The sequence below is a fragment of the Diceros bicornis genome, chromosome 8, assembly GCF_020826845.1.
Source record: "Diceros bicornis minor isolate mBicDic1 chromosome 8, mDicBic1.mat.cur, whole genome shotgun sequence".
Lineage (NCBI taxonomy): Eukaryota > Metazoa > Chordata > Mammalia > Perissodactyla > Rhinocerotidae > Diceros > Diceros bicornis.
This window is the reverse complement of record NC_080747.1, coordinates 53697352-53719392: the sequence shown is the minus strand read 5'-3', so window position 1 is coordinate 53719392 and position 22041 is coordinate 53697352. Positions and strand designations below refer to the sequence as shown.

Below are 22041 nucleotides of genomic sequence, written 5' to 3'. Positions count from 1 at the left end.
CATGTTGCCTTCTTTCCTCTTTCTGTATTCAACTAAACACAGAGGTAGAAGATGTTAAAAGGTATGTTTGCATGTCAATAATACCATAGTTTGGACATCACACCAAAATATGTTCAACGATAGACATAGAAAATATACAAAGGAAACTTGGATTTTCCCTTGAAGAGGCCAACAGGCTGCCTACCAACAACCTCACAAGTGGACCCTTAGCATTTGTTCATCACCACTAACCAGGTCTGCCTGAGTCAGAGTTGACCAGTCTCACGGTTGCTCACTTACTCTTACCTTTTTTAAGAGTCCTAAGAATATAAATTAATCTAATGGTTCCAAAATTTTAGCATGTAACAGAATCACCTGGAAGGTTTGTTACAACACAGATTTCTGGGCCCCCATGTCAGAGTTTCTGATTCAGTAAGTCTAGGGTAGCCCCAAGAATTTGCATTTCTAACAAGTTCCCAGGTGATGCTGATGCTAATTGTCCATGGACCACACTTCAGGAACCACTGAGTTAATCTATAATGAGAGCTATCATGGCTGGGGGACTGAATCATCTGCTGATCTAACATTTTTCCTCAGAGGCAAAATTCACTGGAAGCCAAGTTATGAGCCAACTGCTTGCTGAGCATGGAATTAGAGCAAGGGAAGTTAGGTGTATCATTTAAATGTTTAATGAGATCAGAATAAACAGCTGAATCAGAATGATTTGGGAAGAGAATCTAGGCCAGGAGGCAGACGTAGGGTTAACATTGAACAAGATCAGTTTATCATGTCAGAAGTGGGAGCCTCCTGTCCCTGCAATAAAGTTATTAAGCATCAATCCTGCCAAATGCTGTGGATGTACAAAAACGGAGTAGATAGTGGATCCTGCACTTGTGGAGCTTAGGCTAACATGGAAGATTAAACAAGCCTACAGATACTTACAAAACAAGATATATAGTGAGTATGTGACATGAGAGCAACGCAGACATAAGTTTGTGGTAAGAGGATAAATTATATCCAATCAAGGAAATCAGAGATGGCTTCTTAAAAAAGATGACTTTTCAGGTTGGCTGTAAGAATGAGTAGGGCACACTACAGCCAAAACATAAGCCAAGGCGTAGAGGGGAGAAGGCGCTTAGCTAACAAGTTTGGACTTTATTTTGTAGGCAAAGTCTTGAGCTGGAGGCAACATGATGGAACCAGCTCCGAGAGCTTCATGTCCAGAAATGTAAAAATTAGATTATAAAGAGAAGAGCCTGCCCACAGTAAGACTAGCTAGATGCTTATAACAGCAGTCCAGAAAAGAGCCAAGGAGCTAAGAGCTTGAATTAGGCAATATTCCAGAAAATGTGGAATTGCAGATAAAACTTCCATCTTAGGCCCACCAAAGCAACTCTTCTCCCCAACTTACTACTTTCTCCTCCCAACCGGTTCTGAAAAATCAACATAAATATTTAGTTATATCATTTGTATCATGAGATAGCATTGTTTGGACTTCAAACCAATGGATATTTTTAAATTTCTTGAAGAAGCTACTAGAGATATAGACCTCAGGAGGCCAGTCTGAGGACAGCTCATTTTATTGAGCTTCACTTTATTGTGCTTCGTAGATATTGCAATTTTTACAAATTGAAGTTTTGTGGCAACACTGTGTTGAGCAAGTCTATTGGCACTATTTTTCCAACAACATTTGCTCACTTCGTATCTCTGTGTCACATTTTGGTAGTTATTGTAATATTTCAAACTTTTTCATTATTATTATATTTGCTATGATGATCTGTATCAGTGATCTTTGATGTCCTTATTGTAATTGTTTTGGAGCACCACAAACTGTGCCCATATGAGACGGTGAACTTAATGGATAAATGTTGTGTGTATTCTGACTGCTCCATTGACTAGCTGTTCTCCTATCTCTCTCCCTCTCCTTGGGCCTCCCTATTCTTTGAGACACAAAATTATTGAAATTTGGCCAATTAATAGCCCTACAATGGCGTATAAGTGTTCAAGTGAAAGGAAGAGTTGCACATCTCTCATTTGAAATCAAAAGCTAGAAACGATTAAGCTTAGTGAGGAAGGCATGTCAAAAGCCGAGATAGGCTGAAAGCTAACTCTCTTGTGCCAAACAGTTAGCCAAGTGGTGAATGCAAAGGAAAAGTTCTTGAAGGAAATTAAAAGTGCTACTCCACTGAACACACAAATGATAAGAAAACAAAACAGTCTTATTGCTGATATGGAGAAAGTTTTAGAGGTCTGGATAGATCAAACCAGCCACAACATTCCCTTAAGCCAAAGAATAATCCAGAGCAAGGCCCTAACTCTCTTCAACCTTATGAAGGCTGAGAGAGGTAAGGAAGCTGTAGAAGAAATGTTTGAAGCTAGCAGAGGTTGATTCATGAGGTTTAAGGAAAGAAGCCCTCTCCATAACCTAAAAGTGCAAGGTGAAGCAGCAAGTGCTAATGTAGAAGCTACAGCAAGTTATCCAGAAGATCTAGCTAAGATAATTAATGAATATGGCTCCATTAAACAACAGATTTTCAATGTAGATGAAACAGCCTTATATTGGAAGAAGATGCCATCTAGGACTTTCATAGCTAGAGAGAAGACAATTCCTGGCATCAAAGCTTCAAAGGACAGACTGACTCTCTTTTTAGGGGCTAATGCAGCTAATGACTTGAAGTTGGAACCAATGCTCATTTACCACTCCGAAAATTCTCAGGTCCCTTAAGAATTATGCTAAACCTACTCTGCCTGTGCTCTATAAATGGAACAACAAAGTCTGGATGACAGCACATCCATTTACAACATGGTTGACTGAATATTTTAATCCCACTGTTGAGACCTACGGCTCAGGAAAAAAGATTCCCTTCGAGATATTACTGTTCATTGACAATGCACCTGATCACCCAAGAGCTCTGATGGAGATGTACAATGAGATTAATGTTTTTTTCATGCCTGCTAACACTACACCCATTCTGCAGCCCATGGATCAAGGAGTAATTTCAATTTTCAAGTCTTATTATTCAAGAAATACATTTTGTAAGGCTATAGCCGCCACAGATAGGGATTCCTCTGATGGATCTGGGCAACGTTAGCTGAAAACCTCCTGGAAAGGATTCACCATTTCAGATGCCATTAAGAACATTTGTGGAGCCAGCCCTGATGGCCTAGTGTTTAAAGTTCGGTGCACTCTGCTTCAGCAACCCAGGTTCAGTTTCCGGGTGCAGAACCACACCACTCATCTGTCAGTAGCCATGCTGTGCCAGCAGCTCACATAGAAGAACTAGAAGGACTTACAACTAGAATATACAACTATGTAGTGTGGCTTTGGGGAGGGGGAAAAAAAAAGCAGAGGAAGATTGGCAACAGATGTTAGCTCAGGGTGAATCTTTCCCAGCAAAAAAAAAACCAGAAGAACATTTGTGATTCATGGGAAGAGGTCAAAATATCAACATTAACGGGAGTTTGGAAGTTGATTCCAACCCTCGTGGATGACTTTGAGAGGTTCAGTGGATGAAGTAACTGCAGACGTGGTAGAAATAGCATGAGAACTAGAATTAAAAGTGGAGCCTGAGGGGCCGGCCCAGTGGCACAAGCAGTTAAGTGCACGTGCTCCACTTCTGCGGCCTGGGGTTCGCAGGTTCGGATCCGGGCGCACACCGACGCACCGCTTGTCAAGCCATGCTGTGGCGCATCCCATATAAAGTAGACGAAGATAGGCACAGATGTTAGCTCAGGGCCAATCTTCCTCAAGAAAAAAGGGGAGGATTGGCATCGGATGTTAGCTCAAGTCTAGTCCTCCTCACAAAAAAAAAAAAAAAGTGGAGCCTGAAAATGCGACTGAATTGATTCAATCACATGATAAAACTTTAATGGATGAGGAGTTGCTTGTTATGGATGAGCAAAGAAAGTGATTTCTTGAGATGGAATTTACTCTTGGTGAAGATGCTGTGAAGATTATTGACATGACAATAAAGGATTTAGAGTATTACATAAACTTAATTGATAAAGCAGCGACAGGGTTTGAGAGGATTGACTAATTTTGAAAGAAGTTCCATTGTGGTAAAATGCTATCAAACAGCACGCATGCTACAGAGAAATCATTCATGAAAGGAAGAATCAATTGACACCACAAACTTCATTGCTGTCTTCTTTTAAGAAATTGCCATAGCCACCCCAAACTTCATCAATCACCACACTGATCAGTCAGCAGTCATCAGTATCAAGGCAAGACCCTCCACCAGCAAAAAGATTATGACTTGCTGAAGACTCAGATGATGGTTAGCATGTTTTAGCAATAAAGCACTTTTTAATTAAGGTATGTACATTTTTTTAGCCTTAATGCTATTGCACACTTAGATTACAGTATAGTATAAACATAACTATATGCGCTGGGAAACCAAAAAATGTGTATGACTCGCTTTATTGTGATATTCATTTTATTGCTGTGGTCTGGAACCGAACCCACAGTATCTCTGAGGTATGCCTGCATTCATAACAAGGTCCTCACACACACACAAAGACATCTTGTAATGTTTCAGCTGTGTACTCAGTTTAATAAAGGGAGCAAACTAAAAGGGTGTATATAAGAATCCCAGCTTCATTATAGGGAATTAGAATCCAGCTATTTGCTGAATTCAGCAAGATGTCAATGATGTCTTCAGCCTCAGGGAGGTCACTCAGGTCCTGCCAGACAGACTTAGCATGTTAGATCAGCTCATTTTTAATAGACAACATGCAAAATTGCAAAAGGCTAATTTGGAGAGAAATGGTACAAAACATAACATATGTTCAGCAATGTAAAGAGCATGAACTAAATAAATTTCTTTTGAAAAGTACTACCAGCACTTTTGGAAGATATTCAGTAAATTTTAGAACACAATGCCAATGACAAAAAAATATGAGCTAGCTTGTTATTTTTAAATTATTCTCAAAAATATTTTGTAAAGTAAATTATAATGCATATATAAACCTTGATATCAAAAGAAAGTAGTTTTAGTATTGTCTCTTGTTATAAATATAATACAAAAACATGTAGCAAATTCAAGGTATTCAAGAAATATAAAGAAGAAATATGCACAAAATTCAACACTCAGATATATTCACTAGTAGAATTTTGATGTTTCAGATACAGTTCTATGCAAACTACATACATCATACATGCAAAAACATAAAATTTCCTGTCAATGGAATCATACTACATATGCTAGTTTACTATGTACTTTTTTCTTAAAAATATGTCATAGAAGTATATAAATACCAACAAATTTAGAAATATACCACTTTAAATAAGCAGTATTATAGTGTGTAGATGTACAACATTTTATTTAACCAGTCCTCTATTGACAGTTTAAATTGTTCCCAGTTTTTCACTGTTATATTTAACATTTTGAAGACCATCCTTGTTCACACATCCTTGTACATGTGATTGATTATATTTTGGGGATATATTCCCAGAAGCAGAATTATCAGAGTATAGGGCCGATGCAGTTCTTATTTTTCTCTAGAGACTTTTAATTTTTTTAATAAAGATTTTATTTTAGAAGTATTTTAGTTTATAGAGAAGTTGCATCACCAGCAGTATACAAGTATGGATAGGTATGCTTATTTCCCCACCACACTAACACTAGGTGGTGTAAATTTTTTTAATTGTTGCTAATCCAATTGGTGAGAAGTGATATCTCACTATCATTTTGATTTGCATTTCTTTGCTTACTAGTAAGATTTAATTTGTCTTCATAAATTAGCAGATCATTTTTATTTAATTTTTTGAAATATGAAATTTTCCTTTCATTTTTATAATTTCATTTCAATTGCCTGGTCATGACCTTCCCCATTTTCCTACTGGAGTATTTGGTTTTGTTAATATGAATTTGAAAAAAACTTTTTCCTTATTAGAATATTAAAATTTGCCTCTAACTCATGTTGCATATATTTCTCTAATATGTGGTCTGACTTTCAACTTTGTTTATAATATAGGGTATTTTTAATGAAAAATAGATTTAATTTTTTATGTAGCCAGAATAATCAATCTTTTTTATGATTTCTCACTTTTGCGCCAGGTTAAAAGTGGCTTTCTCCACTCCAAATACTCTTCAAGATCTTCACTCACATTTTCTTTTTGTAATTTTATTTCAGGTTTTATAATTTTATCTTTGATTCATCTGTAATTTATTTTGTAATAAGGTAAAGATCCAGCTTTTTCCCCTCAAATAGCTAGGCGGTGGTACCAAAACAGTATGTTAAATAGTGCAATGGATTTATTTGTCATGCCACCTTTACCATATGCTAAATTCTTCCTTTTCTTTTTTCTGTACTCTACTCTCTTTCGCTGGACTATCTTTGCTTGCACCAGTACTAAGCTATTTAGAGTACTGTAGCTTTATAATATATTTAAACATCTGGCAGAGCAAGGTTTCCCTTGAAATTCTTCTGATGTATGATTCCCATAGTTAATCTCATTTATCTATCTTTCTGTAAAAACCCTTTTAACATTAAAAACATTATATGAATATTACTCTAATATAGTGCTTTATAGTTTACAAAGCACTTTCATATATATTATCTAACCTTCCACTCACAATAGCCATATGAATTAATAAATCATTTTTATAGATGGGTAAGTAAAGGTTGTGAGATTAAAAAACATGCCACAGGCCATTCAGCCGAAAAGTGGTAGAGCCAGAATTCAAACTAAGGTCTCTTGACTCCAAATCCAAGAACAATACCATTGCCCAATGATGACGTGAGTACCATCATTATCCTTGTCCCATAGACAACACTGCTATACTTAATGAGCAGTGGAATACTCCCAGAACATTCTCTCATATTAAGCAATTCACTTCTCTTTTCTGTTTATTCATCAGTAAAATAAAATCATTGGACTAGATGATTTTTATAGTACATTCTAACTCAAAAAATCTACAATTTTGTGATTTTAATGCAAGATATCCATGCCACCCATTCACCTGTTTTTCTTATCCTGCCTCTCTGGCCACTTCTTCTCAGTGTCCTTTATAGCGTCACCTTCCTCTACACTGCCAATAAATGTTGAAATTCCCCTAGGCTTTAATCTACACCCTCCTCTCTTCTCACACTATTTTCTATCGCTAGATGATCTTCGCTAGATGACCATTACCTCAACCAGCACTTACATACTAATGACAGTCTATCTCCAACCCAAACTTTTCTTCTGTGCTTCAGACATTTTCACCCACCTACCAGCTTGATATCTCTATGTGGCTGTTTTAAAAATATCTCAAATACATATGTGCCAAAATGAAACTCAGTCTCCCCACGCCATCCTAGCTTTCTTCCAATAATCCTATCCCCATTAACATCAATACCATTTATTCAGTTTCCGAAACTAGAAACCTAGAATTCATCCTAGACATACTGCTCTCTATCATTCCAAATATCCAATCCATTACCAACCCCCATAGGTTTTATCCCCTATATTTCCCTCAAATCCATTCATTTCTCTCCATATCTGCTACCACCATGCCCAGGCAAGCCATCACCTCTACTCTGGAGTACTAAAATAGCATCATAGCTAATTTGCCTGATTTCGTCCCTAAAATTGATTATCCATATGCAGCAACAGAGATTGTTCTCAAATTGCAAATCTGATTACATTATCCTTTTGCTTAAAACACCTCAGTGACTTCCCATTATTTACAATAAAGACCAAATGCTTCACACACTAACAAGATCTGCATGGTCTAGCTTTTCTATCACCCTAGCATCCCTGCTCGCTATGCTACAATTGCACTGGCCTCCTTTCATTCCTTAAGCACAACCTGTTTGTTCCCACCACAGGACTTTGCACGTGCCATTCCCTCTAACTGTGAGGCTTTTTCTTTCCTCTTCAACCAGCTAACTGATTTTTCCTGAAGATCTCAGCTCCATAAGCATCTCCTCTGAGCAACTTCTCTAATCTCACTGGCTAGACCAAATTCCTCTACTATATTGCTACATTTATCAGAGTTATAATTTTCTTTAAATGTGGATGATAATTTGATTAGTGCCTATCTCTTCCCATTGGATGTAAGCTCCATGATGGCAAAGACTGTTTATCTTCTCTCACCACCGTATCCCAGTGCTTGCTAGAAGGGGTCTAGAGCACAAGAGGTGTTCAAAAACTCCTGATGAATGAGTGAAAAAAGGAACAGCACCGTTTAGAAGTAATGAAAGCACCTGTTTGCAAAATACATGTATCAAAACTATGAGTACATTCTGATTGAATGGGTCTTTCCAAGTAAAACAAGAGACTTCAATCAGGATTCATACCTGGGATGAACTGAATCATTGAAACTCCCCTTTGGTATTAGGGGTGGTATTGCAACAGATTCTGCATACGACAATTGCCGTTTTTTCCAAAATATACCTAATGATAGTCCCATAAACAAACAAGGACACAGAAAGAGAAAGAAAGCAGTATCAATTTGAAATTAATCTTATCACATCACTTATACCATCAGGGCTTTTGGGTAAAATTCATTTCAGGCACATCCATTTAACAAGCATTGATTGTTGCCTAATGCCTAAAAGAGAATTTGGCACATACTTGGCATTCAAATATTTGTTGAATGAATGAATAAATGATACATTCTATCTCTTGGTTCCTGTGTCAAGTCCTAGGGACACAAAATAAAGACATGGTAGCAGTTAGGGTGGAGCTCACAGTGGTCTCCAACGCGGGGCTGTGCACCTCAGAGAGGAATTCACAATAATTTTTTGGAGTGATGGAAGAAAATACTCAAACGTCACTGCATGTATTTTTCTCTTAAAGAATTAAAAAGAAAAAAAACAGGAAAGAAAAAAAGAACCTTAGGTTTGTTACTATTTACAAATGAATTGATACTGGCACCCTTGTTTGGATTTATGTCAGCTGGTCCCACACCATGTGTGTGACGATATCTTGAGGGAAGGGGGTGAGGGCAGCAACACAATAGAACTGACTGGGCTTCAGCACATATTTACCTGCTCTCAGTAGATTTCAGTGATGTGAAGTTTTCACTGGATTAAAAATTATATTATCTAGTTCTAAAAGTAAACTAAATCTCCCCAAAATTAATAAGGGGACTAAGAAGAATCCTTCAAAATGCAAACAAATTTAAAAACTTGCAATTTGAACATTACTCTAATATGTAAGCACAGTAACGAACTAGTAAATGAACAGTATGCTTCTAGCTAGAGCCATATTACCAGGTGAAGCAATACCTTAGGTAAAGCCATATGCTTCTTAGAAGATATTTAATACACACACACACACAGACACACACACACACTCTGTCCCTTCAAGGTATAAGGTATTAACCACTTTTTAAATAAAACTCATCGTATGGAAAGAAGACTTTGAAAATATATTTTTAGCAATGTGCCCATCATTAGGTGACTGAGTTTCATTTTGCTTGGCTGGAAATGATGTATGTTATTTGTAAAAGTGCAGACATGCATACATAAAAATTTGGGGGAAAGGATAAGTTCTCATGTGTGGTTGATTTTGAACACATTTCTTTCTTTCCTTTTTTTTTTTTTTTCCTAAGATCAGCCCTGAGCTAACACCCACGCCAACTCTCCTCTTTTTGCTGAGTAAAACTGGCCCTGAGCTAACATCCACGCCCATCTTCCTCCATTTTATGTGGGATGCCACCACAGCATGGCCTGACAAGCGGTGCGTCGGTGCGCGGCGGGGATCCAAACCCGGGCCACCACCAGCAGAGCGTGCACACTTAACCGCTATGCCACAGGGCCGGCCCTGAACACATTTCTTTAAAAATATATATAAAATGAAATACCTTTCATTTGGTTTGCAAGGATAACCAACTGATATCAGGGAAGATGGAACGAGACCATTCCACGATGGGTGAGACTGACAACTTAGTGTCATGATTTATTAAGTTCTGTCAATGATGCCCCTCATGCATTTGGAGCCACATAATTGTGTGGAAGCTTCTTCAGCACTTCAAACAAAGTATTTAAACTAAACTCAGAATCATACCTTTGAGTCATTTTATCACAAAATGTTGCAAAAGTTATAAATTCTATCCAGTCATATTGTTAACACTGAAAATATAATTATTGAAAAGATTAACAGAATAAGGGGCCGGCCCGGTGGTGTAGCAGTAAAGTTCGCATGCTCCACTTCGGCAGCCAGGGTTTCACAGGTTTGGATCCATGGCGTGGACTGATGCACTCCTTGTCAAGCCATGCTGTGGCAGCATCCCATATAAAGCAGAGGAAGATGGGCACAGATGTGAGCCCAGAGCCAATCTTCCTCAGCAAAAAGAGGAGGATTTGCATTGGATGTTAGCTCAGGGTTAATCTTCCTCACCAAAAAAAAAAAAAAAAAATTAATGGAATAAAATACCTAAATGTTTATTCTGTAACTCAGCCTTTTTAATTTCTAATTTTTTCAAATGTTTTATGATGTACATTGTTAGTACAGTATTATTACATGCATATAATTTATAAATAAATATACTTGTTTTGGCTCCTCACACACAAAATGTTTTACCCACAGGAGTGTATAATCAAAAATATTTGGAGACCATTGTAGTAATAGACAGATCATATTTGCCATATATTTTATCTCTTTCTTGAAAGCTAAGCTTTCCAGATCTTCCGATTAAACAGAAAAGAAAGTTGTAACTGGAGGATGATTGAAATCACAAAAACAACATTATTCCTATTATTCATCCCATGAATAATATAAACAAAACTATAGCTATCAAGTAAGAAGGGACTGAAAATAAGGTGATTTATCTTCATGGGTAGCTAATGAGATCTTTTCCCTCTAAAGATAAAAAATATGTGACAATTATAGATAATCTATACGTAATGTTTTACCCTTTATATGATCTGTTCTATTAAAGATTTAAAGATATTCGCTTTGTTAGAATTTACCAAAATAATCTGTATCTCACTTCAGTTCTTACCAATTATGAATATTACTGAGGTATGAGGGTTCTAGACTATTTTAGAATACAAAGATAGTATTGTCACCCTCAATCAGGAAGGAATATAAAATAGTTCTCTCTTTTTTTCATTTTTTACTGGATTTTTGTCCAATGTCACGGAAGGGTCATAGTACAGGTTACAAAATCTAATGAGTGTGAAAGTAAACTCATTTGACCCTTTGAACACAGTAATAATTTTGAAGGGAGAGAAAAGGCCAAAAAGGTTGACTGTAAAGCTCACTAAAAGTAGATGCATAGTCTCTGGGAGTTGTAGTAGTCAATTGCATACAGATAAATTTTTTTAATACACTTTTGACTGTTCTCCTTTTATAGATGGAGAAAGTGAGAGGAAGAAAGGTTACGAGGTTCATCCTCCCACACCGTTAACTGAAATATAGCTTACCAAATGACAGCAACAATTAATTCTAGATATAGAATTTGGGGTGACTTTTTGTTTTCTTCTTAATACTTAAGAGTATTTCTTGAATTTTTTAAAAAGGAACACGAACTATTTACATGAAAGCAATAGTCTCATTATTCTTAAAAATGTTCAAGGCTTTTCTGGAAAGAAAGAAAATGATCGGCTGGCCTGGTGGCGTAGTGTGCACGTTAAGTGTGCACGCTCCACTGCGGTGGCCCAAGGATTCACAGGTTTGGATCCCAGGCACGCACTGACGCACTGCTTGTCAAGCCATGCTGTGGCGGCATCCCATAAAAAGTAGAGGAAGATGGGCACGGATGTTAGCCCAGGGCCAGTCTTCCTCGGCAAAAAGAGGAGGATTGGCATAGAATGTTAGCTTAGGGCTGATCTTCCTCACAAAAAAAGAAAGAAAGAAAATGATCATTTTCTCTAACAACTGGTTGGTCTGATACCAGCCTATACGAATGGATATTTAAAAAGATATCGTGTGGTATAATCGAGATTGCATAAACTTTACAGTTTCAAGAAGAATTAGCTTCAAATCCTGACTTAATGTAATATTCAGCAGACGACTTAATTTCCCCATCTTCATCTTTTCATGTCCACCTCCACCTTGTTGCAACCTCACAGTACAAGCCAACAGAATCCATTCTCCCTTATGAAAATTCAATACCTCTGACCCTGCATCTTGGAAGAACTGTTCCAATTACAGAACCACTCCTAGTTCACTGTGAAGCTGATCTTTATACCTCAAGAGGACCATCCTTGCTGGGACTGGCAATGATTCAGGGAGATAGATAAGGTTCAGATAGCTAAAGAAATTATCAACTGATGTTAAAAAATAACCTCTGAGGCTTAGGCATTAATCAAAAATAACAAGGAAAAGACTGTCCTTGCTTCTCCCCTTTCTCACCACACTCTCCACTGCTACTCATTTTAATCTGGTCTTACTCATTTAAAAACAGTTGTGAGAGATCACACAATGTAAGTTATATCAGTGGATTCCCCTAGTGTTGGCTTGGCTCCTGCCTCAACCCCCTTGGAAACAGTCACCAAATCACATAACATGAGCTCTCATTGAGTAAAACATCTGATGCGTTTAGAATGACTTCTAATGAAGACAGATCCCGTTCATTATCATGTTTGTGTAATAGATGAAGAAACAGGCACTGCATCAAGAGATTACATAACCAATCTAAATCAATCCCACGTGTTCTGAGATGGAATTGAACTAAACTGAACTGAACTGAAAACTCAAGTCTCCATTCCTCATTAACATAAGTCCCGTGTTACAGGGCTGGGAAGAAGGAGAGGAAGAACTGTAATTACAAAGATGCCTTTTTCTTTTCTTTCTACAGATTACTGACACATTTAAAAAGTCAAATTTGGGAAATCAGTTCATCAAAGCTCATGTTGTCAAAATGAGGTGAGTGGAACTATATCAAAAAATATATAAGCATAGATACAATTTGGCCCATTTGACTTTTGTTCACAGCATGGATGATGAATGAGACGTTCACACAATTTGTTGCAATATTATGAAAATAGTATCATGGGCAGCTTAAAAAACAATGCCAAAACAAAAACACAAACAAAACATGCTATCTGTGATTTACCTACTAATGTAAATAACCATATTACTTCAATTCTTGGTGGGAAAAGGAGGAAAGGGTGGAGAGAGAGTTGAGTGAAAGTACAGTAACAGGACTATCCTATTGTATAAATCCAGTGGATACCATTCATATTCCAGTCTATGTAAACAGTGCCCCCTGAAGTTGTGCCATGCTGTGGTGCTGGACATATTCATCCAAGATCAGAGCACTGTAACCAACTTCAAAAGTGGCTTCTGGTTTTTGTTTGCCTGAAATTCTATAACAGAAAGGATGCTGTTGCTAAATCCAAGCATGTCTGTCATGAATTAATAACAGAGGGAGTAGCAGCATGCATGCTAGCTATTTGCCATTCCTGCCTTAGTTGAACATTCACCTATCCAGGTGATGTGACAAAATGGGCCCTCTCAACTAAAACAGTCACCGTTACTGACCCTACCACAAACACCTCAAATGCCTACACTGCTCAATCCTTCAAGTAATATGCAAAAGTTCTTTGGAAGGGAGAATAATTGTATTAATTCTTTCTCGAATACTAACACCACAAGAAAATCAATTTTTCTTATTCTCTGTAGAGTCACCTAGTAAGTACCCAGGAGCATGGAGCTCTGGTTAGATAAGTTTTGTTGAGGAGTTAGAGGAGTAGGCAGAATCTACGGGAAGAGTATTTTCCAAAATGCATTTCAGTCAGTTCAGTACACATTCACATTAGTACTTTCTTGTGAACTCTCTGTATTAGTCACTAGCTCTCAAAATTTGTAGGACTGAATGATCCATCTGTATTTTCTCTCCTTTTGTCCGCTTCCCACTTACCACTCAATCCCCTGAAATCTCACTTCTGACCCCACCACAAAATGCTAATTTGTTCTTGCCAATTTCAGCAATGACATCTAAATCACAGACTCCAAAGAAACCATGTCAGTCTTCGGTTTGGACCTCTCAATGGTATTTGGCACTGTTGAACTTCAATTGTCCTTGAAATAGTATCACCCTGTGCATTCTATGACCCTAAACACTCCTGATTTTCTCTTAGCTCTCTAGTTACTCATCAGTTTTCTTTACTAGTTTTTATTCCTTCTCTGTACATTCCTCAAATGTTGTTGAATGTCAGGCCATGCTATAAGCCTCTCATCTCCATTCTCATTCTGTCCTTTCTGTGGCTTCATTGCCACCTGTATGCTGATTATTCTCAAAGTTGTATCTCTAGGCTAGTCCTCTCTTTTCTCTAGACCTGAATATACACAGCCATCTACTTGACATCATCATATGGATATCTTGCAGACAACTCAACTTTAATATGTCCAGACCTGAATCTATCCTCTCCCCCACCAAGTATGTTAGTTACTCTTCTAGTGTTGCCTACCTCTATAAATGACATCACCTTCAACATAGCTGCTCAAGAAAGAAATATGAGAGTCATCTTTAATTCCTGTCTCTCCCTCAACCCACACATGTAATCATCTAATCTTTACAATTCTATTTCCTAAATATCTCTAAGATCCATAACTTGTCTTCAAATACACTGCCTTCAACCATGTCTCTCCTAGACTATGAACAGCCTTCTAGTGAGTCTCCTTTCCTCCAGTCTTGCTCTACTCCACACTCTACATTGCAGCCAGAAAGATTTTTTGAAACAGAAACCTAAACATACTATTCTCTTAGATAAAATCTTTCAAAGGGCCACTCCTTACCCTTACATATGTCAAATATCATAAATAAATAAATATGTATGTATCAAAGATACATGTATCCTTGATACATACATAATGGATATATATATGTATATGTACATGTATGTCTCCTGAGACATTTACACTGGTGAGTAAAGAACAAGGTGGAGGGGCCGGCCCAGTGGCATAGCGGTTAAGTTCGCACGTTCCACTTTGGCGGCCCAGGCTTCATCAGTTTGGATCCTGGGTGCGGACATACTCACCACTCATCAAGCCGTGCTGAGGCAGCATCCCGTATAGAAGAGCTACAGCTCTACAACTATGATACACAACTATGTACTGGGGCTTTGGGGAGAAAAAAGAAAAAGAGGAAGATTGGCAACAGATGTTAGCGCAGGGCCAATCTTCCCCAAACAAACAAACAAAAAGAACAAGGTGGACAGTAGTGGAAGATAAGCCCAGAGATGGAGATGGTAGGAGGAAGTCAGATAAAGAAAGTTTAGTAAACTTTGTTTTAAAATTTTCACTGCTCCAAACCTTCCTTTATCTTCTTATTGATCTGTAGGAGTCCTATATTTATAGCAGGTACCAACCATTTGTCACTTTCTGAGTTGCAAACATATTCTGCCTGTCTATAGCATATCTTTACACTTTGTTTACGGCATCTTTTGTTGCAGAAAATCAGTTGTAAAATGTCTTATGTAAGAAATCCTTTCTCCTCCCGTATATAAAGACATTCTCCCACATTTTCTTGTAAGTTTGAAATTTTTGCTGTTCATATTCAGATGCTTTGTTTGTATACGGTATAAAGTAAAGATCTAATTTAACGTTTCCCATATGAGTCATTTTCTTTCAGATTTGTAATTCCACTTCTGTGATACGTTGTTTACATATGTCTGTAAGTCAGTTTCTGGATGATGAATTCTGTTCCTTCCTATTAAGCTTAATAATTATGTCATTCAAATAAAATCTACCACTATGGATTTGTCTATTTCTCCTTGTTCAATATATTTTAAGGACATATTATCGAGTGCCTATCTCTTTAGAATTGTTATATCTTCCTCATGAATTATTTCTTTTATCAAAGTATTAATCTTTTTTATCCCTATTTAGTGTTTTTTAATCTTAAAATCATTTATGTCTCATACTATTATGGCTACATTGAGTTTCTTGTGGTTATTATTTTTCAATATATCTTTATCCACCTTTTTATTTTCAACATTTATATATCCTTATAGGTTAGATATTTCTCCTAAAGTAAGATGACAGCTAGATTATATTTGCTAATGCAGTCTGACCATCTTTGTCTTCAATTGGAATTTACATTTACTGTGATGACTTCTACATGTGCATTTATTTCTTTCATATTATTTTGTGTTCTTTAGCCTGCTTTTTCTGTGCCTCTTTTTCCTACTGTCTTGCCTTCTTTTGTATGATTGACTTTTCTTCATTTTCTTTTCTTCTTTCACTAGTTTAAAAGTTCTACATTCCATTCATCTTATTTTAGTAATTATCCTTAAAATTTAAAAAAGGAAACTTGGCTTAATCCACTACCCTGCTTCCAGATAATACAAGGAACTTGAAACTCTTATTCATGTTATTATTAATGATGTTTTAGTTCCACCTGATTTGTAATAACTCCAAATTAGTCATTGTAATTATACTGTCAATGTCTTTTTAGATTACCAGTTTACTATTTTGTTTGTTCCTATTTCTTCCTGTATCTTACACTCTCCTTTTGGGTTCAATTTCCTTCTTACTGAAGTACCTCCTTTATAAATTCTTTCACAAGAGTACATGAGCAATAAACTACACTTTTTGTTTTGCTTTGATCTGAAAAAATGTCCTTATTTTAGCCTTATTCTTGAATAATACTTTAGTGTGGATATAAAATTCTAAGTAGATAGCTGTTTTCTCTCAGAACTTTGAAGATACAATATATACTGCCTTACATTGTTGCTATTAAGAGATTTTCCTTCAGTCAAAATGTTCTTTGGTAGTTAATCTTTTCTCTGTTGTTTGAAAATCTTCCATTTGTCTTTGGAGTTCAGAGTATTATTATGATGTACTATTTGTGTGTGGGTTTTCTTTTATTTAGTATGCTTCAGACTCATTGTGATCTTTATCAATTCTAGATAATTCTCATTATTTCTTATAATATTGCTGCTCTTTTATTTTTCTGTGCTCTTCTTTAGCATTGCATTAGGAAAACATTGAGCCCTCTCCTGTCTCTTAGCCTCTGTTTGATCTTTTTCATCTCTTTATCTGTTTTCTACATTCCATGTGATTTCTTCATCTCTATCTTTCAGTTAACTCATTTCTCTTCAGCTTTGTCTAATATTCTGTGTAATCCATCCAAAGAGTTTTTTAAATTATTTCATTGAGGTCATATTGGTTTATAACATTATGTAATTTCGGGTGTACATTATTATATATCACTTTCTGTATAGACTGCATCTTTCTCACCATGAATAGTCTAGTTTTCATCTGTCACCATATATATATTCTTCTTTACCCCTTTCACCCTCCCCCCATCCCCTTCCCCTTTGGTAACCACTAATCTGTTCTCTTTATCCATTTGTTTATCTTCCACATATGAGTGAAATCATATGGTGTTTGTCTTTCTCTGTCTGGCTTATTTCGCTTGACATAATACCCTCAAGTTCCATCCATGTTGTTGCAAATGGGACAATTTTGTCCTTTTTTATGGCTGAGTAATATTCCGTTGTGTGTGTGTGTGTGTGTGTGTGTGTGTGTGTGTGTATACATACAGCACACCTTCTTTATCCATTCATTAGTTGATGGGCACTTAGTTTGCTTCCAAGTCTTGGCTATTGTGAATAATGCTGCAATGAACATAGGGGTACATAAATCTCTTTGTATTGTTGATTTCACGTTCTTTGGATAAATACCCAGTAGTGGGATAGCTAGATTGTATGGTATTTCTATTTTTAATTTTTTGATAAATCTCTATTCTGTTTTCCATAGTGGCTGCACCTGTTTACATTCCTACCAGCAGTGTATGAGGGTCCTATTTTCTCCACATCCTCTCCCACATTTGTTATTTTTTGTCTTGTTAATTGTAGCCACTCTGATGGGTATAAGGTGATATTTCGTTGTAGTTTTGATTTGCATTTCCCTAATGATTAGTGATGTTGAACATCTTTTCATGTGCCTGTTGGCCATCTGTATATCTTCTTTGGAAAAATGTCTGCTCATATCCTCTGCCCATTTTTTGATAGGGTTGTTTGATTTTTTGTTATTGAGTTGTATGAGTTCTTTATATATTTTGGAGATTAACTGCTTGTCGGATATATGATTTGCAAATATTTTCTCTGAGTTGGTGGGCTGACTTTTTGTTTTGTTCATGGTTTCTTTGCATTGCAGAAGCTTTTTAGTCTGATGTAGTCTCATTTGTTTATTTTTTTCTTTTGTTTTCCTTGCCTGAGTAGACATGGCTTTCAAAAAGATACTGCTAAGACTGCTGTCAAAGAGTATACTGCCTATATTTTCTTCTGGAGTTTTATAGTTTCAGGTCTTACATCAAGCCTTTAATCAATTTTGGGTTAATTTTTGTGTATGGTGTAAGATAATGGTCTATTTTCATTCTTTTGCATGTGGCTGTCCAGTTTTCCCAACACCATTTATTGAAGAGATTTTCCTTTCTCCATTGTATGTTCTTGGCTTGTTTGTCAAAGATTAGCTCTCCAAGGACGTATGGTTTTATTTCTGGGCTTTCAATTCTGTTACATTGATCTATGTGTCTGTTTTTCTGCCAGTGCCATGCTGTTTTGATTACTATAGCTTTGTAGTATATTTTGAAGTCAGGAATTGTGATGCCTTCAGCATTGTTCTTTTTTCTCAAGATTGCTTTGGCTATTCAGGGTCTTTTCTTGTTCCATATAAACTTTAGGATTTTTTGCTCTATTTCTGTGAAGAATGTCATTGGGATTCTAACAGGGATTGCAGTGAATCTGTAAATTACTTTAGGTAATATGGACATTTTAACTATGTTTATTCTTCCAATTCACGAGCATGGAATATCTTTCCATTTCCTTATGTTTTCTTCGATTTCTTTCAATAATGTCTTATAGTTTTCAGTGTGTAGGTCTTTCACCTCCTTGGTTAAATTTATTCCTAGATATTTTATTTTGTTTGTGATGATTGTAAATGGGATTGTATTGGAAAGGAAGAAGTAAAACTCTTGCTGTTTGCAGATGACATGATTCTATATATAGAAAACCCTAAAGAATCCACCAGAAAACTATTAGGAATAATCAACTACAGCAAAGTTTCAGGGTACAAAATCAACTTACAAAAATCAGTTGCATTTCTATACACTGATATCGAACTAGCAGAAAGAGAAGTCAAGAATACAATCCCATTTACAAGCCATTGAGTTTTAATTTCAGTTAAAAACTACATTACAACTATGTTTTCCTGTCTGCAAGCTCTATTTGTGTCTTTTGAGAATCTGCCTGGTCTGTTTTGATAATGTCCCATACTTTCCTAATATTTATGATTCCCCCTTTTATGTCACTAGTCGTTTCAAATATACTTACATGACTATCTGTTAATTGTATCATGTGAAGTTTTTGAGGATGCTCTCCTTGTTCTGCTGATTCTAGCTCATGATGTATTGTTTACCACTGGGACTGTATGCTTATCTTTGATCCCACTTTATAAGTAGATCCTATACAGCCTGGATTTAACATAAATACCTCCACAACATTTGCTTCTATCAGACACTCTAGGAGGATCAGCAGCACATGGACCATTTTTTGGTTAATTTCTTAGCGTAAAGGTTCTACCCTGCAGGTAATATTAATGCAAACTTTCATGCAGCCAGGCTCATAATTGTGAATTCTTAGGAGAAGCTTCTTTTTTCTGTCCAGACCTGGGCTTCTGAGACACATAAACTTCTTTATTTTTCTTTTATGACATGATGAACAGATTTTTTCTTTCTAATCTATGCTTCCACTAAGGGTTTAGAATCTTTGCCTTATTCTGAAACCTCATGTCCATCTCCCTATTTTGCACTAGCCCAAAGCCTCATCTCCAATATTTATGTAAATGCTAAAACTCAGGGCTATTGGATATTCTAGTGCTTACCACATAATATTCATGTTCTTCTTTATTTTTAGTCTTCCATGATTACCTTTCCTTTCATGTGAGCTCATTTCAAATGGAACTTACTATATTTTATCTAGCATTTCTGGTTGTTTTATGTGGAAAGTTTTTAAAAATTATTTAGCATTTCATGTTGCTAGAAATGGAAATTATAATTATTTGTTCAGTATCTGCTTTTGCATCTAAATTGCAAGATCCTTGAAAATGGCAACTGTGAATCTAGGTCATAGCTAATTTCTGAAACTAAGAATAGTGCCTAGCACAAGACGGTGCTTATTTATTATTTGCTAAGTAAATATTAAATTAATATCTGGAATGAATATTATGGCAGAACTGGCGATTGAAATGAGAGGAAAAGGTCTAGGGTGAATATGGTAGCTTCAAAACCAAATTTGCCTAATGTACATTTTCAGAAAAGACAGCCAACTTAGGTGGAAGAAGTGATTTACATGGTAATTTACATGGAAATAAGTGGAAATTATCTCAATTTTAGATAGTTATAGCCATTAGTCAAATTATCAAGGTTCATTGTGAGGAATATCCATGGTTAATTGAAATGGAGATAAAATCTTAACATATGACCACAAAATTTGTTTTTGTTAAACAAAACAAAACAAAATTTTGTTAAAATTTGCTTTTGTAACCAGATGAATGGGTATAGGTACCAGAAAATTAACTTGAGCCTCTAAGTCACATAAATTTGGAACCTGATCTCTTTGTAAGTTTGTTTAATGAGATAAGGTGTTCTTTTTTTTTTGAAGATTTGTGAAGTCTAATAATAGCTAATACTTATAGTGCACTTACCACATGCTATGTACCCGTCCCAAAATTTCTGCATATATTAATTCATATAATCTTCATAACAACCCATTTTAATGGGAGTAGACTTAGATAAAGAAAGATTAAGAAACAAATAACTTACCAAAAATCGAACAGTAAATGGTAGAGCTGGTATTCACTCTGGCATTCTGACTTCCAAGCCATCTATATTGAATGGTGGGTACAGTGCACTATGCATTGGAGTCAAATATTTGTGAGCTAGCATTGTGATATATCATTACATATGCAAACAGTGTTATGTGAATCTGTTCTAAATTCCTCAAGTAAAATTTTTTTAATGTTTAATCAAGAAGAGTATATAAATAGAACAGCAGAAAATTATCATAATTACCCATTTTTAAAAATATCTTTATGGTTTTCAGACAAGGTGGTACTGGTGTGATAGCAGACGTTGTCATGAAATTTAAATTCACTAGAAAGAACAACGGAGCATTAATGAAAAGCAGAATTGAATCTGTTTTACACCAAATGCTGAATAACTCTGGAAACTTGGAAATAAACCCTTCAACTCAGATAACATGCAAGTACCATTTTTTATATACCATTTTATTTCAATACATCCTCACCTTAACCAGTTATAATTCACATTTTAATTTAATGAGATTGACTTTACGAAAACTATATTATAAAGCTAGATATAATATACAGCTCTATAATATAAAACATTCTAAAGTTTATAGAATCATTTAGCATTCATACAGTAAACTTTATTTGCTAAAAATTCTTTATTAATTTTCCCTCTCAACACTCCTTAGGAGGGATGTTGTTATGACATGTTCAATTGTAGGTATGCTACAGGAATGGTAAATAGCTGCTCAAGGTCAGAGAACAATTTAGTCTATGATCCTCCTCACCCAGAACAGAGCATACAATTGGAAGGCATCTGGTAAATACTTGTAGAATAAAGAAGGAAATTAGAAGACAGGATTTTTCCTATCTCCTCTCTGACGATCGTCTCTACTTTTGCCTGTCTTGAATCAATTTCCATTTTTTTCCATCCTTATGCTACCACTCAGGTTCAAGCAAACATCATTTCTTACTTAAACTACTGCACTAGCCTCCATACTACCTCCTTATGTACTTTCTTGGCCCCTTCCAATTCATGTCCATATATTGATCAAGGAAATATTTTAAAATACAATCTTGCTTAAAAGCCTCCCATGGCTTCCCACGAAAAAACCACCTGTAACTGGGATGTCATACTTCCTGGTTAGCCCAGGAAGTCAATAGTTCATGAAGTCCCAGTTCATGTCAATTGTCCAAGAATCATTATTAATATTGCTCCCTAAGTGTCCTGGTTTGGACAATAAATAATATGCCCATCTCATCTAAAGCACTGAATGAGCTGGTTCATACATACCCCTCCAGCCAGTTATTATACCACTCTCTTCCTCTTTCACCATAATCTGGCCACACTTTCATTTTCTCTATCT

The 22041-nt window shown here is 36.1% G+C and overlaps 1 protein-coding gene across 1 annotated transcript in view; it reads left to right on the top strand.

Annotated features, from left to right (window-relative positions):
* The window catches only part of LOC131409236 (transmembrane protease serine 11D-like), a 39617-nt gene that overhangs the window by 3623 nt on the left and 13953 nt on the right, over nt 1-22041 (top strand). The window contains exons 4-5 of the mRNA XM_058546331.1: nt 12717-12784; nt 20971-21128. Of these exons, the coding sequence (XP_058402314.1) occupies nt 12717-12784; nt 20971-21128 (226 nt within the window). The remainder of the gene's footprint in view (nt 1-12716; nt 12785-20970; nt 21129-22041) is intronic.